General features: G+C 41.8%; 1 protein-coding gene across 5 annotated transcripts in view; it reads left to right on the top strand.

Moving 5' to 3' along the window:
* Nucleotides 1-27,467, top strand: part of ABCC5 (ATP binding cassette subfamily C member 5) — a 74,650-nt gene that overhangs the window by 20,018 nt on the left and 27,165 nt on the right. Inside the window, exons 1-24 of one of the 5 annotated variants that reach the window (XM_054166297.1) lie at nucleotides 796-1,753; nucleotides 2,393-2,626; nucleotides 2,722-2,895; nucleotides 4,215-4,362; nucleotides 5,004-5,152; nucleotides 5,735-5,842; nucleotides 7,580-7,930; nucleotides 9,724-9,795; nucleotides 9,915-10,039; nucleotides 10,639-10,711; nucleotides 11,660-11,863; nucleotides 12,508-12,651; nucleotides 14,978-15,080; nucleotides 15,761-15,945; nucleotides 17,031-17,177; nucleotides 17,522-17,651; nucleotides 18,093-18,246; nucleotides 18,395-18,523; nucleotides 19,875-20,061; nucleotides 21,747-21,836; nucleotides 24,162-24,351; nucleotides 25,322-25,481; nucleotides 25,887-25,965; nucleotides 27,230-27,343. In XM_054166297.1, the coding sequence (XP_054022272.1) occupies nucleotides 1,610-1,753; nucleotides 2,393-2,626; nucleotides 2,722-2,895; nucleotides 4,215-4,362; nucleotides 5,004-5,152; nucleotides 5,735-5,842; nucleotides 7,580-7,930; nucleotides 9,724-9,795; nucleotides 9,915-10,039; nucleotides 10,639-10,711; nucleotides 11,660-11,863; nucleotides 12,508-12,651; nucleotides 14,978-15,080; nucleotides 15,761-15,945; nucleotides 17,031-17,177; nucleotides 17,522-17,651; nucleotides 18,093-18,246; nucleotides 18,395-18,523; nucleotides 19,875-20,061; nucleotides 21,747-21,836; nucleotides 24,162-24,351; nucleotides 25,322-25,481; nucleotides 25,887-25,965; nucleotides 27,230-27,343 (3,594 nt within the window). In that variant the 5' untranslated portion in view covers nucleotides 796-1,609. Of the gene's footprint in view, nucleotides 1-136; nucleotides 1,758-2,392; nucleotides 2,627-2,721; nucleotides 2,896-4,214; nucleotides 4,363-5,003; nucleotides 5,153-5,734; nucleotides 5,843-7,579; nucleotides 7,931-9,723; nucleotides 9,796-9,914; nucleotides 10,040-10,638; nucleotides 10,712-11,659; nucleotides 11,864-12,507; nucleotides 12,652-14,977; nucleotides 15,081-15,760; nucleotides 15,946-17,030; nucleotides 17,178-17,521; nucleotides 17,652-18,092; nucleotides 18,247-18,394; nucleotides 18,524-19,874; nucleotides 20,062-21,746; nucleotides 21,837-24,161; nucleotides 24,352-25,321; nucleotides 25,482-25,886; nucleotides 25,966-27,229; nucleotides 27,344-27,467 lie in introns of those variants that run through there. The other 4 variants (XM_054166298.1, XM_054166300.1, XR_008462508.1 and 1 more) reach the window with 4 other exon arrangements.

Genomic DNA, 27,467 nt, shown 5'->3' with positions numbered 1-27,467 from the left:
TGTTCAGATGTAAATATTAATTGTGTCACTTTCCCCCCCCCCCTTTCCCTTTTCAAAATTCTTTAATCTGCTGTTTTCCTTTTTGCTTTCCTCTGGAAAAAAAACCCACAAAAACAAAACAAACATTTAAAAAAAGGGAATATAATGTAAGCTGATCTCTATTTCATCACTGGAGATGCTGAATCTATAAGATATTGCTGAAAAACGGCACTAAAAAGTTTTGGGAGGAATGAGACCCCAGGAAACATCTGCTATCTTTATACATCCTCTCTTGGCGACTTTCAGCAATGCTGTGGTGTGCGAGAAAATGCTTGCAGTCTGCGACCATGCTGAGTTACAGCTCGTGAGGAAAAAGGGGAATTTTCACCCCACTTGTGCAGTGACTCAGTTGCATATGTTGGATTGAATACTGGAAAAAGAAGTCAGTAATCTCCTTAGTAACTGCAAACCAACTGTATGCAGTTGTGGTCCACAGAGTCGATGTAGAACTAAATCCGAGTAAGGAGGAAGTCGGAATGCCATAGAGCTGTGAATGTGAGCTCCTGACATTTGTTCAGGGATTGGTATGTAAATTTTCTCAGTGGCCATTCTAGAACCTGATGGACATCTGGCTTTCATTCACAACTGTGAAAAAGAAAGAGCAAAATTATTTACAGCATGTTTCCTTGGTTCTGACATGCAGAATTACTTTCCTCAGAAAGACGAATTTGAGCTCCATTTTTTTTCCCCTCTGTGATTTGGTGCTGGGCTGTAGCTGACAATACCCTTGCTGAAGTGAAGTAGTGGGGTTTTGGTTTTTTTTTTTTTTTCCTCTCTCTTCAAACTATGCAGAACTCTTATTTGCAAAACCTGGTTTAGCCAAGAGGACTTCAACGGACTATGATGTGAAAAGCTGCTCAAGTATTTTCTTTGGTCTCAGATTATTACTTTTTTCCTCCCTCGGTTGCTTTTTGCTGTGGGCTCTGTACTAGCATACCAAAAGCACCAGTATCTTAAAGCACCAATTGCTGAAAAGCTCTCTAGGAAATATTTTGCTGTCTGTGAAGCCTTACTGTAAGATACTTTCTAAACCAGATTTCAGGATTTGTGCAGCCTCAGAAGCCTCTCCTGCAAGTTTGACTTCTCTTGGACTCCATGAACAAATACTGTTCTGTATCTTCATAATTTTGTCTGTAGTTCCAAATCCAGTTTATGTCTGAGGTTCAGACTGGCTGTTAGATATTAGCCGTTGCTCATCATGCTGTATGTGCAGACTGTATGTTTATACAATGCTCTACCTGTTGTACAGTGTGTTTTTTTTTGAGATGTTACCATTTCAGATGGCACTTTTTATTTCAAATAAAAGCCTCCTGTTTCTCAGTTGATAGTATTTAATATTGCTGGTGACTGTGAGTTGTATGATGTTACACTGTACCGTTGGACCACAGAGAGCTGGAGGTGGGAATCGGTGGTTTTGGGGGCTGTCCTCTTTCTGCAGGTGATGTTTGAAATGTGATTCCTGAGGTAAAGTGTTTATGTTTTTGGAGGGGGAGGGCATTGGGAGGGATGAAATGGTTAATTTTTTTGGTCTTTCTTTTTTTATTGTATTTTTTTCCTTCCCTTGTCCCCAATGATTTGTGGTATCACGTACCTTGTGCTTTTTGCTTGGTTTTGTTTTGTTTTTCTTCTTTTCTTTTTCTTTACCATTAAACTGCTGATGTTTATTTCCAGGAATGTTTTGCAAATGTCCTTCTCACTCTTCCCCTCTACAACTGTAGGTACATTGTTCCTTTTTATCAAATAAGCACGTTTGAAGCAAACCAAAGATAAAGTAATAATAATGATAGAGAGAGAAAAAAAGAAGGTCTTAATGTCACGTAAAGGAATGTCTCTCAATGTGTGCAGACGTAGTGACTATATCTTAAAACTCTCTATATGATAATGCATTGCTTTCAGCTAACTGACAGATTTATCAGTATCAGTATCAGTATCACTAAGGTTGGAAGAGACCTCAAAGATCATCGAGTCCAACCTGTCACCACAGACCTCATGACTAGAGTAGGGAGGACACTAGTGCCCACTGCAGGCTTGAACTCACGACCTTCCCCATTAAAGGTCTTATGTGCTACCAACTGAGCCACACGGAGGATTAGAAGCGTGCTGCGAGGAATATGGCTCCAAATTAAACTCTCTTTATGTACTAAATTTGACTCAGTGCTTGGCTCTTCAGCGGGGCTGTGCGTTTTACGGTACTTCCTGCATTGACACCTTTTACTTCTAGAAAGAAGATGCTTTCTGTTTCAAATGGCTCTTAAAAACAAAGTAGCCTACTTATTTCTAACTTAACATAAAGTTGTTGTGTGGTCTTCTGAGATGGTCGGCTGTTCATGCGAGCTTGCATTTCTCCCTGTAGGCCTTCGTTGTGAAACACCTTTTGGAGTATACCCAGCAGAGTGAGTCCAACCTGCAGTACAGCTTGTTTTTAGTTTTTGGCATCTTTATGACTGAAGTAGTGCGATCTTGGTCCCTTGCGCTAACCTGGGCTTTGAATTACCGCACGGGGGTCAGACTGCGTGGAGCTATCCTGACAATGGCCTTTAAGAAAATCCTTAAGCTGAAGAACATCAAAGAGAAGTCTCTGGGAGAGGTAAGCTCTGCAGTGTGAAAAGGGGATATGCAGTATTTTACTTCTAGTGTGAGCTGTGCCTTAAACCTAAATCATCTTTTCTGTGTGTTTTCCAGCTCATAAATGTATGTTCTAATGATGGTCTAAGGATGTTTGAAGCTGCAGCTGTTGGCAGTTTGTTGGCTGGAGGCCCTATTGTGGCCATCTTAGGAATGGTTTATAATGTGATTATTCTGGGTCCAACGGGCTTCTTGGGCTCTGCTGTCTTCATCCTTTTCTACCCAGCAATGGTGAGTTGGAAAGCTTGAAGACTTGCTTCATTTTTATTAGCTCAGACAGATGTATAGCTCAGAATAGAAGGTGTTGAAATGTGCTGGATTTAGCCTGTGTGTGGTGCTGCATGTTATTGAAGGTACTTCTGAAGATGGTCTATGAAGCAGGAATTTGCTAACAGGAAGCTCAAAATTACAAAGAAAATTAGAAAATGGAGACAGGAAAGCTGATTTTGATTGAGATAAATATGCATAGCTAAATTAAACTGCAGAATGCCCAGGTGCTTGTGGCTGAGGCTAGAAAGACACAAGGCTTCTAGCTTGTGTGCAGGAGCTCAGTGTGCAGGAGCACATTGCTCATGATTTCAACAAAAGATGTTGGAAAGCACCACATCTGGGAGAGGGTGTTCTTAATTAGTTACTCCTTCCTCTGTGAAAGCTTCTGCCAAGCTGTGAAACAGGCTAGTTCAACCCAAAATCTTCCTGCCCATAAAGTGCTCTGCAAGGCTGCTGAAGATTTGTCACTGTGTTGATAATATGAATTTAAGAAAGCATGGAGAACACTGAATACTGTGAGATCCACTTTGGCCCAATTTATCTGGCCAACAGTAAGGACTAAAGTAATGGGAACTGTATTTTAAAGCAGGCAGTAAGGACTGGAGTTCAATCATCTTTTCCAGTTCTCTTCAGGATCCCTTCTCTATCGTTGGGGACTCTAAAAGAGACAAAAGGTGTATAAGGAAGGGCAAGGAGCTGAAAGCTTCCTGAAGTAATGTGTTTGGTTTTAAATTTCAAACCAAGAATGGGATGAATGCAGGACCAGCAGATACTTGAACAACTATTTATTTTTAGATCATTGTAGTAAAAATATTGAAACTGTTTTACCACCTTCATAGCACTGGCACAGGGCAGAAGTGGATCTGTCAGTGCAAAACCCAGCTCGCTCTTTCACCAGGTGGAAACATTGGCTACTCTTCACTTGCCATGAGGGACAGCTTGGTGTATTTTTAGGTGAATGTTTGTGGTCTTTGTGCTTCAGAAACTGTGGCAAATTGGTACTATTCAATGTTGGTGAAAGGGCACACCTTTGTTTTCACAGACTGTAATTTTGTTGGAACTTGCTATCGTGAGTGTAGTGCTCTGTGCAGATGGGGTGGGAGGATATTATAAGTGGTGTTAGCCAGACTTTTTTATTAGCCAAAGTGCCCAATCCCTGAATCTCTTTTTCAGATTCAAAAGTGGCTTTCTCTGGTGATTAGGAAGAATGGAATAATGTACTTGCTCTTTCAGCTTTTGGACTTGCCATTAACCTTGCATGGCGTTGCCTTTTGTTTCAGATGTTTGTATCACGCCTCACAGCTTATTTCAGAAGAAAGTGTGTATCAACAACAGATGAGCGTGTGCAGAAGATGAATGAAGTTCTTAATTACATTAAGTTCATTAAAATGTATGCCTGGGTCAAGCCATTTTCTCAGAATGTTCAAAGTGAGTTCACAGAGTCTGTAAATGCTGCTTCTTGTGCAGATACCTTGTTTCTTAGTAGTCTGGCGTACTCTCCTAACTTAGTACCACAGGTGTTGATGTGCATGTTTTTTAAGGCCAGGCTGGATGTGGTTCTGGATAACCTGATCTACTAGAGGGTGTCCCTGCTTGTGGCAGGGGGGTTGGAACTAGATGGTCCTTGGGGTTTCTTCCTGCCCTGACAATTCTGTGATTCTGTAATTACATTTTCATACTTAGAGCTTCCTATTTGTTGTGCATGATGAGTTGGACAAACAGACCTGCTTCTGAAAGTTTCACCTTCCAGCAAAATGATGTTTGTGGCCTGGCACTAATCTTAAAAGTTTTAAATTTTGTTCTATTTGTTATTTAATTTTATTTTTGATAAATGTGCTGTGGCTGCTCCATGTTTCAATGAAGTGATAAAGTTCTCCATTCTTACTGAGATTTGCAGACTCTAGTTTGTCTCCCTGTAAGTGCAGTCTCTTTGGGAAGTTATACAATGATAAATGCTAAAACATAAGTGTTAGGCCTCTTAGTGTTTACGGTGCTGTAGGGGTGTCTGTTGTGTATGTACCCCACCCCAAACCATGCTTCAGACTTAGTGCTTCTGTTTCTATTTTCAGAAATTCGTGAGGAAGAACGTAAGATCTTGGAGCGTGCAGGCTACTTCCAGAGCATCACTGTGGGTGTAGCTCCCATAGTTGTAGTCATTGCCAGTGTGGTGACCTTTTCTGTCCATATGATCCTTGGCTATGATCTTACAGCAGCTCAGGTAACTACCTGCAGTGTTGAAAATACTCTTTTAACCTATATTGCTGTTGGTGTAGCTTTTCTGCAAAGCCATTTATCTTCATCGCATTCTTTACTTTGTGGCCGTGCCTGTGTGGCCAGGCTGTAGCCTTGCTTTCAGGAGTTGAATATCTGGTGGGTGTCACAGCAGCAAATGTAGACTTGCATTTTGCAAGGAGGATCTCAGTGGTGTTTCAGTTCTGACTTTCCCCAGGTTTTGTGCTGAACGAGCGCTCCTGCTTGCTATAAAGACAGGGCACTGGGATTGCTGCATGTTTGGTTTACAGTGTGCATGGATGCAAAGAGCACAAATAGCTTACAACAAGATTTGAACAGGGGTCTTCAGAAGTAAATAGGGTAAACCAGAATTTACTAGCTGCTGTTTTTTTGCAGACCTACAGACACTGAGGATGTCTGTATTCTGGTGTTGGAGAATATTCAGCATATTTAAATGGTTGTTTTGGACTGTGGGCCCTGTTGTTTCTTGTGACATTTCAGGTTTTAGAAAGTTTTGAGTTGTTAATATATTGCATCCAAATATGATTCTTTCTTGTCTCTTTTTTAGGCATTCACAGTGGTCACTGTCTTCAATTCAATGACTTTTGCTCTAAAAGTAACACCTTTCTCAGTGAAGTCTCTATCTGAGGCATCTGTTTCTGTTGACAGATTTAAGGTAAGCAATCATTTGGCCTTGAGATTCAGCTGCAAGTGTGGAGTGTTATATGTGTATAATAGATGTTAAGGGAACACTTAGAAGGTGATACTGTCTTAGTGACTGAGGAATTCCTTTTCTTTACAATTTGCACTCCAGGTTGTTAGAGTCCACAAAAGGCAAAAATCTAGTGAAGGAATATTAGATGTTAAAGATAATACAGGTGTGGAAAGTGAAATATTTAATGATTTTATGATTTTCATTGTGGCCTCTGTAAAAGATGAATACAAGGCTAGATGACTCAGAGCACAGTAATTCTTAAACTCCCTTTTAAAGACCATCTGCATGAAAAAACAGTACAACGTGTCTGCAATGAAATTTCATGTTTTCTTAGCAAAACTCTGTTTGGAAGTGTCACGTGTTATGTAGGCAGCTTTGCACAAACCACTGAAGTATTGTTTGCTGTCATGAAAAACAGAGGTTTTGTGTTTCTAGACCAGATTAAATTACTCTAATACATGAATAGAATGCAGTCGTGATCTGACAAAACAGCAGCTATGACAGAAAATCAGAACCCATATAACAAACAATCCTACCTCATCCTTCAATCCCTGTGTGTACTTTAGGTGAACTCAGAGGACAGGGCTTTATCTTTCCTCTTGAAGTCATTAGTGCATTGCCCATTGCAGAAGTTTTCAAACAGGATTCCACAGACACTGACAGGCATGGATTCTGTGTAATTAATCCATGAAACAAATGTGTGTGTGAAAAGAATGGGATCTACGGAACGGTCTTGAGATTCCATTGCTTTGGAATTTTTGTCCTATCTTCTGAGTCATCATAAATCATACTTTCCTAAATCCAAGTGCACTGAATGGAGTTTTGGCGGGGGGGAAGAGAAAGGAGAAATTCTAGTATTTCCCAGTTTGACTGTAAACAGTGTAGGGCATGTATGCTCTGTAGGGAGCATAACACAAGGTGGGGATACTTCAACATTACAGCAAAAAATGTAACTGAGTCTTTATCTCTGTAAAGAGTATGAGCTTTCTTATGAATGTATGATTTGGGCACAGCAGTGGCAAGAGTAAATAAGGCTGAGAATTGAGAAGTCTTTAATCACAAAGGGCTTCTTGGTTCAAAACATAAATTATGTAAATGGAAAACATTTTATCTTGTAATTAAACTGTGTGAGAACTCTCTTCCTAATCTGTATTGATTGTAAGTACTGATGGATGTGGTGGAAAACATGATACAGTGGACTTAATGGCTTGCTACTTTCTGTCAGCTAAATTTATGTGAGATTACTTTTTCTCAGCAGAAAAGCTGAAGGATAAAGGCTGAAGTTAAAAGTCATTCCATCTCCTTTTGTAATGAGTAGGTTTGTGGGACATGTCAGTCACTTTCTGTCAAAGTGACCTCTCCTCTCCAACCCATCTCTTCTACTTTTGTGGTTTTATTCTGGAAGTTACAGAGCTGCTGTTGCAAACAGTGTTTGTAGAATAAGCCCCTCTCATATAGCATCCAGAGTATTGCAGTTCTGTGAAAGTCTTAGTGTATCCAAGTGCTTCCACCACATCCAGGAATGTCCCGGCCACTTAGCAGGCCTGGAGTTAGTTTACACTAATGAGCTACCTTTTGCTCTTCAGCTTCCTCCTACTGTATAGCCTGGTGTGTTTTGCTGCGTGAGTGTGCCATAGGCTTGTCTCCCAGTCTTGATCAGGTGTCTCATCTTTACACCTCTCTCACAACTCCTATCAGAGTTTATTTCTAATGGAAGAGGTTCATATGATAAAGAAAAAACCAGCCAATCCTCACACCGCGATAGAGGTGAAAAATGCTACCTTGGCTTGGGACTTCTCCCACGCCAGCGTCCACAGCTCACCAAAGTTGACCCCCAAAGTGAAAAAAGACAAGAAAGTCACCAAAGGCAAGAAAGAGAAAATGAAGCTGCAGAATGAGGGACAGCAAGCTGTGCTGGCAGAGCAGAAGGGCCATCTTCTAGTGGACAGTGATGATCATCCTAGCCCAGAAGAGGAGAACAAAATCATCCACCTGGTTAACCTTCGGCTTCAGAGGACTCTCTACAACATTGACTTGGAGATAGAAAAGGTAAGAGAAAACAGGAAGAAATCTGAGCTATTGAAAGGCCTCATTTTTAGCTGTCCCTTGGAAAAGAGCTGTGTATTTTTGTATGAAATGGAGCATAGTGCTTTTGCACACTCCTGTAATATCCATGGCAACTGCAGTATCCAGGATGCAGCGTCTGATCTTGATGTAAACAGCTGTGCCATTTTATCAGACTAGATCTTTGCAAGCAGCCTATGAAACAACTGCAGGCTGTACAGCTCTTACATCAAACCCAGGGGAGGTTGCTGTTTGTAGCTCTCAGTACAATGTATGAGCCATTGAACAGAAAGATTACCAATAGGGCTATCAGCAGGGTATTGTTGGGTGGTGTATTCCTGTAGCCATTTCATAACTTTGCAGGGTTTCATCTATATTCTGAGTGAACCTTTTAGGTGATTAGGAGTTGTCTTGGAGTGTGACAGTCTTTTTCATTGAAGAAAGTGTAGTTTTCTTCCTTGGAAATGTTTGTATAGAGATTTTCAAGAATGTAGAAGCAGTTGGAGTCCCCATTCTGAGATGGGTAAAAGCATGTAAAATGTCAAAGAAAAGGTGTTGAATTTAATATGTAACATCTCAGAGGCCTGGAGCACCTCTCCTGTGGAGACAGAGCGAGGGAGTTGGGGCTGTTCAGTCCGGAGAAGAGAAGGCTCTGAGGAGACCTAATTGTGGCATTCTGGTATCTTAAGGGGGCCTATAAGAAAGCTGGTGAGGGACTTTTTAGGGTGTCAGGCAGTGATAGGATGAGGGGGAATGGAGCAGAACTAGAAGTGGGTAGATTCAGATTGGATGTTAGGAAGTTCTTCACCATGGCACAGGTTGCCTAAAGAGGTGGTGGAAGCCCCATCCCTGAAAGTTTTAAGGCCAGGCTGGATGTGGCTCTGAGAAACCTGATCTAGTATGAGGTGTCCCTTCCCATGGCAGGTGGGGTGGAACTAGATGATCCTTGAGGTCCCTTCCAACCCTGACAATTCTATGATCTACAAATACAAAGTTTTTCAGTCTGGCATTGGATGTTTTAATAATGGGATTCATGGATTTATCAATGCATGTACTTTAAAAAACAGCCTTGAAGAAGGAGTGCACAATCACTTGAAAATCTAAAGCCTAGTTTTTGATCAGAAATCTGTAAATGAGAGGAGGTCAGCAATGTGTTCTCTCTCTCTGTGTGTATGTATATACCTTTTGTCCAATTTATCTTGTTTGCAAAAGGAACAAAATTACTTTTGATACATTCATTGTTCAGTGTAGGTATCAGCCCACTCATTTTATTGCAGAGAAATGCTTCAAAGAGACTGAATTCCTAGTCTTTGCTTGATATGTGTGCCTTAGCAAGCTGCATTGCATAGGCAGGGAGTTTTGCTGGACCCATGTATCCTAACTTATGCATTTGTTTCAGTCTTCCTCTTTATATCTTTGCTTACTGCTCTCAGAAGTATGTTGATGCATTCTGTTCAGGCAGGCCTTGGTGTTTTTGGCTGAGTGCAGCATCCCTGTATCAGGCCCACTCAAAGGGAAGCAGATGTTGAAGTATGCTAATTTTCACCTGTAGAGTTGATTGAGTGTCAGTCCACTGTGGGGTGGTATTCACTCTTTATTATTTGAGAGTTAATATTCTGAGTGTCTTACTTATTAGCCTGTTACGTCCCTTTCCAGGGGGACATTACTGTCATTAATATCCAGCTGTCTCCTCAGGTGCTAGAAGTAGTCTGATTTCTGAAAGGGATGGAGAATGTAAGAAAAGAATACCATAATTTTTTATTTTTTTTTCTGTCTAGGGAAAGCTTGTTGGAATTTGTGGCAGTGTGGGGAGTGGAAAAACTTCACTGATCTCTGCAATTTTAGGACAGGTGAGAGATTCTGGCTTTGACTGCTGCTGCTCTTTCCTATCTCCTAGTTAATTTGTACTCTGCACAAGACTGTTCTAAGCAGGGAACAGCACAATTTCACAGTTTATCTTTGATTTCAGATGACCCTGTTGGAGGGTAGCATTGCAGTAAATGGAACATTTGCATATGTGGCCCAGCAGGCCTGGATTCTCAATGCTACGCTTCGGGACAACATTCTTTTTGGCAAGGAGTATGATGAAGAAAGGTTTGTCAAACTGTTTGCTGATTTTCAGGAAAGCTTAGTATTTCTTGGCTCAAGTGTTGGGAGAGCTTAGTGCCAAGTAGACCACAGCTAAAGCCTATATATCCTCGTAGAGGCTGCTTTTAAGACTCCTTTAAGCCCCATTTCAGAGCGTGCTGCTCTTGCACATGGTTGCTGTGGCTGATGGCTGTCAGTGATCTGTAACAGCTCATTTGCAGTAGCTCTTGATGGAGCTCTGTCTGATCTCTCTTTTTAGCACTGAAGTGGCATTTGCTGTTGTTGTCCTGGCCTTGCCCTCTTTAAACAGCTGCTGTTTGCAATGTACTGGCACTTTCCATGCCCCTGCCTCAGTGAGGGCTTTCCCTATGGTCTGTGCTAGCACTTTTGGGACAGAAATTGTCCCCTTACCATCACTGTACTTCAGAAGTAGGTGATTAATCATTATCCTCACTTTCCTCCTGAGAATGCTTAGCAGATCTCTTGTTTTAGGTTTCCAGAATGTGTGTTACTAGTATGGAAAGTGAGATAATGCTGTACTGGTTTGATACTTGGTTGGGGGGGGGGGAAACAGTGTTCTTACTATGTGTCTAATTGTTCTCTAGATACAATATGGTGCTGAATGGCTGCTGTCTAAGGCCCGACCTAGCCATCCTTCCAAATGGGGATCTAACAGAGGTATACATTTTGCTTGTAGTAAACTAATCAGCTGATGAAGAAAAGTAGAGTTCTGTTTTGGACTAGTCTGGAGTGGGGGGAAAAAATCAGTCTGCTGTGCATATAAGCCAAGTGTTGAATGCACTTCCTTGGACTGAGCTTATTGATTCAGGCCCTGGACTACTGAGAGTTGTGCCATGTTTTTGACTCTGATATCAACAGTTTGGGAATTTTCGTGTTGTATATTTAGCTGCCTTAGCAAGACCTACTGGAATGTGCTGCCCAGGGAGGTGGTTGAGTTACCAACCCTGGAGATTGAATGTGGTGCTTGGGGATATGGTTTAGGGGTGAACCTTGTAGAGTAGGCTTATTGGTTGGACTTGGTGATCCTGAGGGTCTTTTCCAACATGAATGTTTCTGTGATTTCTATTTGAATGTGATTTAAAATGGGTTAAAAAAAAAAAAAAAAGCATGGCCATGTTAATACAAAACAAAGGTAAAATAAGCAAAAAAGAACTACTCCATTTCAAGCATAATAGAATAGAATAAACCAGGTTGGAAGAGAGACCTTTGAGATCATTGTGTCCAACCTATCATCCAACACTATCTAATCAACTAAACCATTGCACCAAACACCCCATCAAGTCTCTTCCTAAACACCTCCAGGGATGGTGACTCCACCACCTCCCTGGGCAGCCCATTCCAAATCACTCTATATGAAGAACTTCTTCCTAACATCCAGCCTAAACCTCCCCTGGCACAGCCTGAGCCTTGAGTTTGAATGTTTAACACACTTCACAAGAAAGTAGACACCTAAACTAGACTATGCATATGTATTAAAACAATATATAGCATTATATGATGTTGCTCTGTCTGTATCTATATAAACAAAAATATGCTGGTCACCTCAGGCTGTGAAAATGTTGCATGGTGTTGTAGACATAAAATGATGAGTGTGTGTCTGTACAGATAGGTGAACGAGGAGCTAACCTGAGTGGAGGACAGCGCCAGAGAATCAGTCTGGCTCGAGCCCTGTACAGCGATAGGAGCATTTACATCCTTGATGATCCCCTTAGTGCCTTAGATGCTCATGTTGGAAATCACATCTTTAACAGTGCAATAAGGAAGCACCTGAAGTCAAAGACTGTCCTTTTTGTCACTCATCAGCTTCAGGTACTACATCTCTTGTACTTTGTTTCTTGGACTTGCTTGAAGTGCTGTTTGGTCAGTTGTCTTCACACTAAAAAGCTTGTGTGCCCTGGCTTGTTAGAGCACGACCCTGTCTGTCTATAATGTGTGGTTTAAGTTTGCAAACTCAGTTTACAAATTAGGGCACCAAGCACAATCAAATTCTTTGATACTAGTGTTGCTTGCCATCTGATCTGGGCTGCTAACACTTGGCTAAAGAAAACTTTTCAGAGAAATACCTTCTTCAAAACCGCTTGTTTCAACCTTGCTGCAAAGCTAGTCCATCCTGTCAGGAAAAAAAAATACTTGGTGTCAGTAAACCAGAATGGATGTGTGCTGAGATTTTTGGCATAGGAATATTAACTAATACTTAGTATATCAGTATTTGCAGTGTTTTGAGTGCCCTGAAGTGTATCTTCATAATGGATTGGTTTTGCTAGAACATAAAAACTTTTTGTGTGCGGTGAAAGAGTCATCGTGGTGCTGTAGTCAGTTGAAGACCTTGAAAAATCAGACCTGTTGCCTTAGAAGTGTTGTGTGCAGCTGTCAAATTACTGAAAAGGATTGTGTGGGAGTGTGTCTGATTATTGGACATAATGATAAAGACTTATTACTGCCATTTTCTCCAGTATCTTGTTGACTGTGATGAAGTGATCTTCATGAAAGAAGGCTGCATTACTGAGAGAGGGAGTCATGAGGAATTGATGAATTTAAATGGGGACTATGCAACTATTTTTAATAACTTGCAGCTGGGAGAGACACCACATATTGAGGTACTTGTTTATTTTGAAGTACTCTGAATAATGACTTCTCTGATGAAATGAACCAAATTGCATACATGGAAGACTGGAAAAGGGTTTCACATGCTCATTGATCTGACTGACTGCCTGTCTTTTGTTAGCACTTCCTATTTGCAGTCACAGTTAATATTTAGGAAATGCATGGCAGAGAGGCCTCTGCCACTGAGCTCATGAGTTGAACATGAAAGTAATGGGGATGCTGAGCACAGGAAGCTTGTTGTCACTACTTGCACAGCTCACTGCTTAATTTGCCTACAGATTAGCGCAGACCTGGACCAGTCTTTGAAAAAAATTCTTGTATGCTAGCTACTTTGTTTTCACATAGGGTGTGACTGAGGCACAGGAAAGGTGATGCAACTTGACAAAAGTTACCTGTGACAGTGTTTTGGAAATGTAACTGAAAATACTTTGCTTTGGAGGGGAAAAAATGTTTCATGACACTGCTTTTGTTATTAAACAATGGCTTTAAATGCAAACTTAGATATGTGCCGAGGGGGTTGGACTAGATGACCTTCAGAGATCCCTTCCAGCCCAGACCATTCTATGATTCTGTGATTTCAGTTGGTGTAAAAAGGGTAAATCTAGAAAAAAACCTGTGAACCAGTCAGTAGAAACTGCATTTAAATTTCCAGCAGCTTAATTTTCCCTACCCTCCTCTTGTTTGTTTCCTGAACTTATTCTTTAGAGTAAGCAGCTTTGCTGTTCTTTAATTGATGATGGCATTAAGTCTTGTGTGTATGTTCTGTTAGTAAGGAGAGATTAAAAAGCACAGCAGCAGTATATTTTTTAGGAGATGAGACGCTCCTTATTCACAAGTTGCAGATGTTTTAAAGTTTCTGAAAAGGCAGCATTGTGATAAATATAAAATTATAAAAGGCTCTTGGTGATGTTTTTTCCTGGGAGGTGTTAGTGAAGGAAGGAGAATACCCTGTTCTTGTGAGACCTCACCTGGTGTACTGCCTCCAGTTTTGGAGCACCCATTACAAGACAGATCTGGACGTGCTGAACATGTCCAGAGAAGGGCCATGACGATGATCAGAGGGCTGGAGCTCCTCTCCTATGAGGACAGGCTGAGAGAGTTAGAATTGTTCAGTTTGGAGAAGAGAAGGCTCTGAGGAGACCTTATTGTGGCCTTCCAGTATCTGAAGGGGGCCTACAAGGAAGCCAGTGAAGAACTTTTTAGGATGTCAGGTAGTGATAGGACTGGGGAGAATGGATCCAAGCTAGAGGGGAGATGTAGATTAGATATCGGGAAGAAGTTCTTCACCATGAGGGTGGCAAGACACTGTAACAGGTTGCCTAAAGAGGTGGTGGAAGTCCCATCCCTGGATGTTTTTAAGGTCCAGCTGGATGTGGCTCTGGGCAACCTGATCTAGTGTGAGGTGTCCCTGCCCATGGCAGGAGGGTTGGAACTAGATGATCCTTGGGGTCTCTTCCAACCCTGATAATTCTGTGATTCCATAATAATGCAATACTCTGCATGTCCTTTTTGAGGCATGAAGATTAATGTTCTGCCATTTTAAGATTCATGTAATGACAGTTAACTTGAGATTCTCCAGGCTGCATGCTTGGCTGACCTTCACTGTCTCTTTGTAAATGCCTGCTCATAGAAAGAGCATTAATTTGTATTCCTGATGTGATAAGAAGAAATGAATGGTAAAGTTGGCTTCTCAGTGGTTTGACATGTGCTACATGTCTCTTCTCATCAAGTGTGGGAAAAGGACCCTGAAGATGCTGCATAGAGGGTTTCAGTTAATGCAGGCTGCCTTGAAACAGGTAGTAACTTCCATCTGTGGGAAGGTGGCTGGATGTAGAACAGTAATGGTGTGTGCAGCTTAGTGCTTGGACATTTAATTTCTGGAAGATCAAGTTAACTGGATTTCATCCTTCAAGATAATTCATGAGAACTTTTCTGAGTGAACTACTAGGATGTTTGGGGGAAGAAAAGCCTCTTAATAACATTGTGAGTTACTTTTACAAGGGACAAGGGGATTGTATCTTTCAGTGGTAGGGATGTCATTTCTCTACTAAATGTGAGCACGGTGTCACTGATTCTGGGAATGAATCCTGTGCTTTACCAGTGCATATTGGTAGCAGTTCAGATAATAATAGGAGGAGAATTTAATCCACCAGCGTTGGCAGTCATCCATAACAGCAAAGTTAATAACCTTCTTGGTAGGAATGCTAAGCTCTTGAAAGCCTTTGTCCTTAGGAGGCAGCTCATAAAAAGTTTGGGTTCAGATATGAAAATGTCAAAGAAAATTACTGTGGTATGTTTAGTGTCATTGTTTTCCTGCAGATTAATATAAAGAAGAACACAAACAGTTCACTGAAAAAACCACAAGATAAAAGTACCAAAACAGGGTCTGTGAAGAAGGAAAAAGTTGTAAAGAAGGAAGAGGGTAACTATGTAATCAGATTTCTGGCTGTAATTATTTTATGCACCAATAAACTCAAATCCTTTGCTTTCTAAGTATGTTATGAATGTACCTCTGAGGTTTTGAAAGCTGTCTTGAGCCCTGGTCACTTGGTGTGGTTGATAGGACACAGAACATGAATTCATTAAATATGAGTGTGCCTGCACAATGTTTTCCAGTTCGATCAGGATGCCGTTGGTCAGATGCCGTCGGCACAAAGCTGCTTGTAGTAACCTGGCTCCCATACCACCTCTGCCTCCTATCCCAAGAGAGCAATGTGTTTAGTTTGGTATTTGCAGAGTCCTTGTCAGGACTTGGGATTTTTATGTATGATGAACTGGGAGACCTGACCTCTGTTTTGTGGTTCTCTATAACATTAACTTGAGGTTTTAAAAAGCAGTAGTGAGGCTGATACCAGCCTAGTATTTAAGTCTGTGCTGATTATGCTTTTTCAGGCATACTGCAGTCTGAATGATTCTGCAAAGGAAATGCTGCTTACTGAAAAACTGAACCATTGGTTTCTATGTATTAATTAATACCTGTGTTTCTGAAAGTACTCTCTGGATTGTAACTGTAGCTTCACATATGTTCACGAACTTAAAGAATCTTGTTGGAACAGGTCCGTCTGCCCCCAACCTCTCATTCTCTCCTCTTTTGTTTCACAGGCCAGTTGGTCCAGTTGGAAGAGAAAGGCAAAGGCTCTGTCCCCTGGTCTGTGTATGGTATCTACATTCAGGCAGCTGGAGGTCCCTTTGCATTCCTCATCATCATGGCACTGTTTGTGCTGAATGTGGGCAGTACAGCTTTTAGCAACTGGTGGCTGAGTTTCTGGATAAAGCAAGGCAGTGGCGTAAGATAACTTTTTTTCCCCCCACTCTCTTGTGTCTAAGAAGCAGGGGGGTTGTTCTCCTATACTAATTCCAAGCAGTCCTGTGAGACCAAATGGTACTTCCTAATTTAAGCAAGTTGTAAATCTCTCCAGGACATCATCTCACTGGAGAGTTCATCTCCAAGAATAAGAGAGCTCCAGTAATAAAAAAAAATTAAAGGCAATAGCTCTTGTGGTTTATACTGCCCTCTTGTTCTTTATCTTGGTTAGCTTAAGAAAAGGAAGGCATAATGTGAAAGGTACCAACAAGCTGCAGGAGGAATTAGTATTTTTAGTCTTGTTTTTTAATTGGATGTGACCTTACATCTAACCTGATAGTTTTGTTAAACTGTATGGCTTTAAGTCAAATGACTTTTGGGAGCTTTGTTGAAGACTGATGTGGGATGGTTTGGGACTTTTCCCACTCTGAGGGCTTTGATTGCAAGACTTGTTGTGTTTAAAGATTCAAATATAACTGCAGGTTATTGGGGTTGTTTTGGGAGCTAGGGGAGCAAACTACTTAGAGAAGAAATATTGAAGTGTAGTTAGGCAGTATTTTTTGAATAGGCAATGAGGTCCTTGAAGATTTAAAATAAACAAAAGGCAAAGAAATAAAATAATGTGTGATAGTGTGACAATAAAGAATTTACTTCATACTGGCAGAAAATAACAAATATATTTGATAAGCAGACAGTTACAACCTATCCAAGGTGAACATTGTGTAGGAGTGGTGGTATGCTGGTATCTGGCTTTGTTCAGAAGAACACAAGAAATGTTAAACGCGAAGTGAGAGATAAGCAATCAAATCAAGTAGGCATTGTGGTATCAGTTTCAAAGATGCTGTGGGAAAAATGCCAAGGACTTGGGCAATGAGCCAATTTGCAAGTTGAGTATCTGTGCTAGGGAGAACTTTCTGAAGTATTCAATGATCACTGAAGTACTTTGAAGAAGATAAATCAAATATGGTGGGAGGGGATATAGAACGGTTAAATTCTACCACATGTAATGCGTACATGATTAATCCTTCTCTTACCTAACTATTCACTGACCCCTTGAATTTTCTGCAGAACACCACTGTGACTCTGGGAAATGATACTGTCATAAGTGACAGTATGAAAGACAACCCTCACATGCATTACTATGCTGGCATCTATGCACTGTCTATGGCAGTGATGCTGATTCTGAAAGCTGTTCGTGGAGTTGTCTTTGTAAAGGTATGTGGCAGTGCTGCTGTTCTTGCACACACACACACTCCCCCTCCCCACCTTTTGCATGTTGCTGTCACTGTGGCTTTTTTGGTTACCTCCTGTGAGAGATTTTTGATAGAGAGGAAGTCAGGTCATAAATTGTGAGGTTTCCATGAGTCATCTCTTGCACTCTTCTGTTAAACTTCTGCCCAAATGAATGACTTCCTTCCAGTGGTTGGAAGCACAAAATGCAAGAAAAAGAACTATGGCTGGAGAGAGAAAACAAGCAGAATGTTTTGGTGCTTGGGGGAGATGCAGTGACAGGAAGGCAAACATCCTTTCACATTCTGCAATGTTTTCTGCATTGTCAGGGAACTCTCAGAGCATCCTCGAGGCTCCATGATGAGCTCTTCCGAAGGATTCTGCGTAGCCCCATGAAGTTCTTTGACACTACACCCACTGGACGGATCCTCAACAGGTTTTCCAAAGACATGGATGAAGGTATCTCTCACTGTGTGTGCTGTAAATCCCACAATCAGACCTCCCAGTTACCTCCTTAATGATGTCCATTCTCTTGCTGTTGGGATGGTCATACTCGGTATCTATTGCCGAGTGTATACTTGCAATAGACAAAGCAGGAACTGGGATGTACCTGGTTATGATTCTAGAAGGCAGTTGATATTTCAAGTTTGTCTGTTCACTTACAAAGAAGAAAATGTGCTTTTGTACCTACAAATGGCACATGGACTCTTAGCAATTAATACAGGGGAAACCCTGAGTTTCAGGGTGAAGTTGATGTGTAGCAAAGGTGATAATTAGGTCAGAGTTGTATCAGTGCTGTCCTTGTTGATGAGGATGCACAGCCAGATTGAATTGGTGTATATAGGTTGTTTCAGGTTTCTGTACTCAAGATCTTTCTCTTTTTCCTTCCATCTTTTCCAGTTGATGTTCGTTTGCCCTTTCAAGCAGAAATGTTCATTCAGAATGTCATCCTTGTGTTCTTCTGTGTGGGGGTGATTGCTGGGGTTTTCCCCTGGTTCCTAGTGGCAGTGGGGCCCCTCATTGTCCTGTTCATGGTTCTGCATGTTGTATCTAGGTAAGTGCAGCAGCTGCTTTGAGTAAAAGTAAAGGTACTTTGACCTGTTACTAAGGGCATGGAATTCTTCAAGCATGTATGTACATGTGTGTAGTGGTTGGCATATGGTGGTTGTGTATCTCCCTTAAAAGTGCTTCTTTGCTTTCAGGGTCTTTATTCGAGAGCTCAAACGTCTGGACAACATCACACAGTCTCCATTCCTGTCTCATATTACATCAAGCATCCAGGGTCTCTCCACAATCCATGCTTACCACAAAGGACAGGAATTTCTGCACAGGTCAGTCTAGATATTCATCTGACAGTGATGGAGCACAGAACAGTGTGCAGCAGGTTTACATTCACAAAGATTAATGTGGTCTATAGTCAATGGCATGAATTGGCTTTAAGAGCAGAAGTACTTTTCAGGGGAAAAAATGAGGAAGAACAAGAAGGAAAAAAGAGTAAGGGAAAACTCCCCAGTTGCCAACTGGGAAGAACTGTGGTGGGGTTCCAAGCAGATGCCCTCCTTTGGGATTTTCTGTAGTGCAGGGGGTGGCAGTAATGATGATGAGGACAGTTTTTTGACCATACTTTTTCCCTAGTAGTATATCTATTTTACATTGGGCTCTGCTCACACTTTTCATTGGTTGTTTCTCCTTGTGATAGTATGGGTTAGAGAATACTAGCAAAAACTGTGTGCACATTGATCTGCTAGTCTGTAAGCACATGTATAATGGGATAACATTTATCAAATATCTAAGTGATTGTAGCTACCTTATGCACTATGCATGACTTTCTCTAGTACAAATGAAAACCTGCAAAACAAGTACTAGTGAGGGAAAGTGAAGCATTGCTCATGTGAGTGGTGGCTGCTGCTTATGAGAACCTGCTGTAACAATGTCAGGGCTTTGCAAGTGAAAGGTTATGAGACCAAGTGTGAGAGTACAAGGAAAATTGCCACAGAAGCCCTGCCAAAACACTGCTACACCAGCTTAGATGAAAGGTTGCAAAGGTGCAAATAGTAGTCCCTTGGTATTGCCGGTGCTGGAGTACTAAGGCTCTGCACACATTGTGCAGAAATGAGTGGTGTGAAACTGAGCTGGATGATCACAAAAAAATCTCATTATTGGCTTTGTCAGTCTCTCAGCTGTCTCCTCTTAAATATACTTCCTCAGCTCCAGAGTCAGGATTGTAAATTGATTATTGATGTGTTTCAGTTAGTGTCACCAGTTCTGTCAAAACTCACTGTAACTTGACTTCTGTGTAAGATAACTCCTGTGACTATTCTGAAGCACTGCTGCTGTTACCTGGGGACTAATTTGTAACCATTGAGCATCTTCTGGAAGGTCTTGTATGGGTGAAGTTGTGCTGAAAGTGTGTATAAAGTCCCTGAATTTTGATTCACCCCAGTATAATTTGTTGTTGTATGCAGAAACTTGGTATATTGACCTCTGAGTTGTGTAGATATCTGACATTATTTAGGAGAGTGTAAACCCTGCTTTCATGGCCTAGTTTGAGACTTCTATGTCAATGACAGAGTAGTATTGCCACTCTGAATTCTGGTACTGGAACAGGGGTTTAAGTAGCTCTGTTAATGGTAGATCATCACACTTGTGGAGGTCTACTAACCTTTCTTATGTGTATTTCAGGTATCAGGAGCTCCTAGATGACAATCAGGCACCATTTTACCTGTTCAGCTGCGCAATGCGCTGGCTGGCTGTGCGGCTGGACGTTATCAGCATTGCTCTTATCACAACCACTGGCCTTATGATAGTCTTAATGCATGGCCGGATTCCTCCTGCATATGCTGGGCTGGCTATCTCATATGCTGTGCAGGTGAGTATATCATAGAATCATAGACTCACCCAGGCTGGAAGGGACCTCCAAAGGTCATCTAGTCCAACCCCCCTGCAGTGAGCAGGGACATCCTCAACTCGATCAGGTTGTCCAGAGCTCTGTCGAGCCTCACCTTGAATATCTCCAGGCATGGGGCCTCAACCACCTCTCTAGGCAACCTGTTCCAATGCTCAACCACCCTCATTGTAAAGAACTTTTTCCTAACATCCAATCTAAATCTACTCTTCCCTGATTTCAAACCATGGCCCCTCATCACTGCAGGCCTTTGTAAGTAGTCCCTCTTCATCCTTCTTGTAGGCATCCTACAGGTACTGGAAGGCCACTATTAGGTCTCCCTGGAGCCTTCTGTTCTCCAGGCTGAGCAACCCCAGCTCCCTCAGCCTCTCCTTGTAGCAGAGATGCTCCATCCCCTTGATCATTTTTGTGCCCCTTCTCTGGATCCAATCCCATCAGGTCCATGTGTTTCCTGTGTTGAGGGCTCCAGAGCTGAACACAGTATTCCATGTACTGTAATATTTAATGTCTCAATGTAGTTATCACTAATAAGTTAAAGTACCACACCACTGAAAACTTTCACTAATGCACTTGAATGGAAAAAAAACCATTTTGATAGCAGAGGGAAAGCAATTCAGTCAGGACATTTTGCAAGCAGCTAGATTATGAGGAGCTAGGTGCTTAAGGCTATTGCTTTGAGGAGCTGCCTCTTTTTAAAAGAGAACTAGAAACTGTTTGAGGGTCTTCATATACTTCAGATTGCAATTTTCTTGGGTATTTCCAGAAACTGGATTGATGGTGCATCAGACATCCACCAAACTGGTCCCTTAATGCAGTTACATTTTTGCTGTTGTTTGCCTTTCTCTGCCTCCTGGTGGTAGTGAAGTGAAGTTCCCACACTTAGACTGCTTATAATTAAAGCTATTGCTTGTGGGAAACCTTTCTAAACTACCAGCTTTCTAAGTGATTAATAAATTACAGATATTTCAGAGGTAACTGAAATTAACTTGTGTTGGACACCGTAGCTATATGGTGTCCAATGCCAAGAGCACTTGTGTCAAATAGAGAATCATTTAGGTTGGAAAAGACCTTAAAGAGGAAGTCCAGCCATTATCCCAGTGCTGACAGGTCCACCACTAAACCATGTCCCTCAGCACCACATCTTTTAGACCCCTCCAATGACTGCACCGCTTCCCTGGACAGCCTGTTGCAGGGCTTGAGGACCCTTTCTGTGAAGAAATTTTTCCTGAACTGTGATGTAAACCTCTCCTGGTGCAACTTGAGGCTGCTTTCTCTTGTCCTGTTACTTGGGAGAAGAGACCAACGTCCATGTTGCTACAACCTCCTTTCAGGGTGTTGTAGAGAGCAAAGAAGTCTCCCCTGAGCCTACTTTTCTTCAGGCTAAAACCCCCAGTTCCCTCAGCCACTCATGAGACTTGTCCTCTAGATCCTTCACTAGTGTCACTGTCCTTCTATGGATGTGCCCCAGCACCTCAATAATTTTATAGTGAGGGACCCAAAACTGAAAACATTTAAGGTGTAGCCTCACCAGTGCCAAGTCCAGGGGGACAATGCTTTCCTGGTCCTATTAGCCACACTATCCATTATTTTTGTCTCTTAATTGAGTAATCACAGCTCTCTAAAGCTGTCTTTTTCTCCCATCACTCCAGTTAACAGGGTTATTCCAGTTTACAGTTAGACTTGCTTCAGAGACAGAAGCTCGCTTCACTTCAGTGGAGAGGATTGATCACTATATCAAGGTAGGACAATTACACATTCAGCTGCCTGTTATAAAAACTCCTATGCCAGCAATGCCATGAACAAGAGGAAAAAAGAAAGTCAGCCATAGTCTGCCTTAGTGTAGAAAGTATGTTTCTGATCTGTTTACAAGATCAGAAACATACTTTCTACACACATTAATGTGTTTACACATTAATGTGTTTACTGTAATGTTGAGATGTGGATTTGTTTTATGAAGCAAGTGTGTAAGCATTGGCAGGATGAATGGCACCGGAGCCGGTAGGTTACAGCTTATAGGCATCACTTGCCTGGCATTGCTGAAGTTACATAGTTTGAAAGTTTGCTGACACTCTTGAAGAGTGGAGTGTGTGAAAGGGGTGAGAATTCAGTGCAGTATCCTAATGTAAAAGGATGATGTTTTGGCAAGCTTTGTTCCAAACCTAATGGACCTCCTTCATTTAAACACATAACTGTAACTTCATCTACATGTAATTCTGCTTCATCTTCTTTTTCCATAGCTGTCCTATGTCACATATTTCCACATGCTTAAAGTCAAGGAATTGCTCTCATTGTAAACATGACGAATGTGCTAGGCTAAATGTTCACCAAACTGCTCTGACTGCTCTGAATATCTGTAACTGTTTTTCTTTTCATAACTAGGATTTGTGTGTGCAGAACTGGGTGTATGTTAATGGAGAAAGAGTAGCCAGGAAAAAGCTTTCTATTGGGTCTGGTGTTTGAGGAGGAAAGTTTTTTACTTAACACTGTGAAGGGAGAGTTGTATCCATTTAGTAAATCTGGGCTGTGTAATAGTTGCTATTTGTAGATTATTTTTTTAGCTTGTGGATTTAATACTGAAGGGGGGAAATTACAACTGGCTGCTCTCTCAATTAAATCCTCTCATGACCTCTAAGTAGAAAATTTGTGTGGAAGACCTGGTGACCATAGAAGCTGAAAGCTGTATGCCAAAGGCTGCCTGGTATCTCTCACTGGGCTGAGATGAGTTTCTCTCTGTCAGGCCTTCAGTGGTGAAACCTATAGTTGTATGCAGCTGTGTTTTATATTACTGTCTGTTATTTTATGTCACTGTTAAGCAACACTTCCTGTGATGGTTTTTTTTTTTCTCATTTGGATCTCTGGACAGCCATTTTACTATGCAACTAACCAGTTTGAGTCTGAAGTGGTGGGTGAGCAGTGAAGCACCATGCAGGTCCTGTCTTGCAAAGTGCTGGGCCTAACTTCTTTCTTTGTGGCTTCCATTTTGCTTCTAACTGAGTTGGTCTGGCAAAGTTAATTGCTGGGGGGGAAATTTCAACCCACCACAGTGGCTCACAGGTTGCTGTTAGGAGCACCAGGCTCAAAGAATTGCTGTATTATTGTGGCAGGCTGCTGTTTTACTCAAACCTTTAGGGTACAATTAGTCTGGCTTTAACTAGATGTTGCAGATGTCCACAAATGATACAGTCCCTGTGGGACCTCTCTGTAGTCAGTGGAGGAAATGGGTATCTCCAGAGAGCAATTTATTACTCATTCCAAGTGTTTATATTTGAATGATAAGAATTGCACTCCAGAAGTGCTAGCTTCTCTCTAGTGACTATAAGAGAGTTGAAAGAGCCTGGATCAGTTGGAAATTCTTTGTGTGTGTTTAGAGTTATGTGGGGTGACATCCCACAGCAAGATTTCTGCTATTCTTTGAGGCCATTTGTGCCAAATGTAGGCAAGTGACCTTGGCCCCATTCTGAGCATGCTATATACAGTGCATGTTTGGCTTTCAGAGGTTCTGCATTTGTGTCTAATCTAAACTGCTTAATGAGGGATGTATTAAGAGGCAGAGTAAAACAGCAAAAGTGAGCGAGGTGGAAGGGGCCTGACTGACTCAGTGGTTTAATAGAACAGGGGAGAATGATGAAGAGAAGGAAGAGGGTAGCAATTGTATAATGTGTTACAGAATCATCAGAGGTGACCCTGACATGGCATAGCAAATGAGACAGAAACACAGCAGATTCTGCACCCAGAAACATCCAGTGTGTGGAGTGCCACAAAACTCAGTAGGATTGTGGTCACAAATAATAGGCCTGAAATACATTTTGAATTCCTTTGATGAAAAACATTGCTTGGATTGGTGTTATTGAGGCAACAGGAGGGGAATAATAATGCTGTCAATCCAGCACAGCAAATTTCTGAGCCACTGGGCCCACATCCAGCCACACAGCTCATCATAAACTGCCATGAACTGATATGGGCCAAGTCTGCAGGGGAGAACTCCTGCTGAGTGCTGCAACTGATAGTTTTCCTTTCTGGTGTTTTGTTTACTGTAAACTGAACTCTTTCTTTTTTATTTAAAGACACTTTCCCTGGAAGCTCCTGCTCGAATTAAGAATAAAACTCCTCCTCTGGACTGGCCACAGGAAGGGGAAGTTGTTTTTGAAAACGCAGAGATGCGGTACCGAGAGAACCTCCCTCTAGTGCTTAAAAAAGTGTCCTTTACCATCAAACCAAAGGAGAAGATTGGCATTGTGGGAAGGACAGGCTCTGGTAAGGAAAAAACATTAAGCAGAGTTAAACTACTACTTGTAGAGAATGGGATCAGAGTAGAGTGGGGCACTCACATTGGTTCTCCTCTGTCTTTTGTGTTTGAATAAATTGCTGGGACAGGAGCACTCCAGCAATGTCAGTGGTGGATGCTGTTCATATGCATACAGAATCACCCACAATCACAGAATCACCAAGGTTGGAAGAGACCTCAAAGATCTTTAAGTTCAACCTGTCACCACAAACCTCATGACCAAACCGTGGCACCAAGTGCCACATCCAATCCCCTTTTGAACACCTCCAGGGATGGTGACTCCACCACCTCCCTGGGCAGCACATTCCAATGGGTAACGACTCTCTTTGTGAAGAACTTTCTCCTCACCTCAAGCCTACACTTCCCCTGGCACAGCTTGAGACTGTGTTCTCTTAAGCAGGATCCCTGTAAACAATAATGAGAATAAGTTTCTGTTGAAGGTAGAGTGGTATCTTGCTGTGCCTGAGCCAGTATGCTCATAATTTTTAACAACCTTTTGCCAGCCCAGAATGCTGCTTACAAGCTCATTGCATCTTCTTCAACTTGCTTTTTACACTGATGCTGCAGCCAGGTTTGGCTCTGAGCTAACTCACGAGACTGTAATGTGAAGAGTTACCTCCCCATTGGTGAGAGGACTTAAATCAACTCTGAGATGTAGTTTCTAAGTAAGCAATTAATATTACTGTGTTGGGTTTATGAGGCAAGGTTTTTGGTAGTGGGCTTGGGGTGGCTTCTGTGAGAATTCGTTAGGAACTGCCCCTACAATTGCTTAGAAGTTTAAGTGCTGAACCTCAACATTTACCAGCATTTGTCAGGACTTTAAGGTGTTTTAAAACACTTTCCTTACGTATGAGCAGCTTTTAAAACACTTTAGAAACTTTTTAAAACTCTTTAGAAACACTAATGTGTTGGGCTTTTTTTCCTGCCTCAAACTTTTAGGGAAATCTTCCCTTGGAATGGCACTCTTTCGTCTTGTTGAACTGTCTGGAGGCTGCATTAAAATCGATGGAGTGAAAATCAATGACATCGGTTTGGCAGATCTTCGCAGCAAACTCTCCATAATTCCTCAGGAACCTGTGCTGTTCAGTGGCACTGTGAGGTCAGTGAGACTGTAAGAAGGCCTAAGCAGGCTACCAGCGTATACTTGAACTCAAATAGTTGCCTGATGAGATGTTAGATCTCAGGCATCCTGAATTCTCTGGTTTTGAAACAAAGCACAGCTAAATGATTTTAGCTTGTCCCAGTGCAGAACTGGGTGTGATTGTCCTCTGTGGAAGCACTGCATTCCCTTCAGAGTTGACTGAAGTTTGTCTGTCTTTGTCTTCCACCTCTACTCATTTGTTCTTCACCTATTCTAACATTAGTGTGCTGGGAGCACCTGATTTCCTTGGCAAGGATATTATGTCAGCAGAAGGCTAGATGGGAATCATCCATCTGGATGCTGCTGTTTTGCCATTCATGACACAATCAAAATTCTGGTTTTGTTTGCTATTTTCCCCTCCAGATCAAACTTGGATCCTTTCAATCAGTACAGTGAGGAACAAATCTGGGATGCTTTGGAAAGGACTCACATGAAGGAGTGTGTAAGTATCATGTGCCCTAAGAGATACATGTTAGTGTTTTGCTTTCCAAAGCAACATGTTCTCTGAGTATCTACTTCAGAGACCTTTAGATAAAATGTTTTCTTGTTGTTTATGCTTTGTTTGATTCCCTCCCTCATTTTTCCTGATTTCATCAGACTGATACTTTTGAGACCATGCCATGTATTGGGTGTGTAGTTTTTTACATAGCACAGCAAAGTGCTGCTTCATCACACCCAGGGGGTTACAATATTTCAGGTGATATTTTTCTGCATGTGCCTTAGTTGTGCATTCTGCATTTACATTTGTGAGTGTAAATGTCACACATACCCATTTATACTGAACTTAAACCCTCACTGCCTTGACATTTCCAGCTCTTCTCTTGTAAGTCAAGTGGCTGTGGTATGCAGGCTGCAGTAATTCCTGTGGGGACTGGATTCCCTCTTGTATTGGTGAGAAAGATTGCCAGGAGATGTGTATTTATGTTGAGTATGTAGCACTCTTTTTTTCCTAGAAATCAAATAACTTCTAAGTTGTTCCAAGGTTGCCTACTGAGATTATACAGTTTTTAGCTTGGCCCTAGTGGTGTTCAGAGGAGCTGTCATTGACTCACAGGCATTTCAGCCACACTGAGCAGGTCTGATACTGTACTGCTGTTCTAGCATTTGTGGTTTGTTACTCTTTGCCCCAACAGAGACAAGGAGAGATGGACAGCAAAGTGTGACAGTCAGTGGTTGGATTTGATGCTGAGAGAGTTGGGTCTGTTCAGCCTGGAGAAGAGAAGGCTCTGGGGAGACCTTATAGCAGCCTTCCATTACCTAAAGGAGGCCTTCAGGAAAGCTAGAGAGGGACTTTGTATAAGGGCATGTGGTGATAGGACAAGAGGCAGTGGTTTTAAACTAGAGCAGGGTAGGTTTAGATTGGACATGAGGAAGAAGCTCTTTACTATGTGGGTGGTGAGAAACTGAAACAGGTTGCCCAGAGAAGTTGTGGACATCTCATCCCTGAAAAGGTTTAAGACCAGGCTGGATGATGCTTGGAGCAACCTGGTTAGGCGGTGTCCCTGCCCATGGCAGGGGTTGGAACTAGATAACCTTTAAGGTCCCTTCCAACTCCAGCCATTCTATGATCTTAGAAGTTTTTTCCAACTGAAGCACTTACATGATTCTATATTTTGGAACATAGGCAAAATATGATTTACAGGAGGAGTAACTGTTTGTCTCATGCCATGGAGGTGCAAAATTTCTGTGTTCTCTTTCCTACACAGGTTGCCCAGTTGCCTATGAAACTTGATTCAGAAGTGATGGAAAATGGGGAAAACTTTTCAGTTGGAGAGAGACAGCTACTGTGCATAGCTAGAGCTCTACTGCGTCGTTGCAAGGTGAGCAAAGTGATTAGAGAAATAGCTGGAGAAAGCAGCTAGAGAAATAGCTGGAGGTAATAGCCTGACAAGATTGAGCAAGCAGGTTTTAGTGCTAGATTCATCATCAGAGGAATTGCACTAA

This window comes from Dryobates pubescens, chromosome 13 (assembly GCF_014839835.1).
Source record: "Dryobates pubescens isolate bDryPub1 chromosome 13, bDryPub1.pri, whole genome shotgun sequence".
NCBI lineage: Eukaryota > Metazoa > Chordata > Aves > Piciformes > Picidae > Dryobates > Dryobates pubescens.
This window is presented reverse-complemented; position numbering and strand designations above follow the sequence as displayed.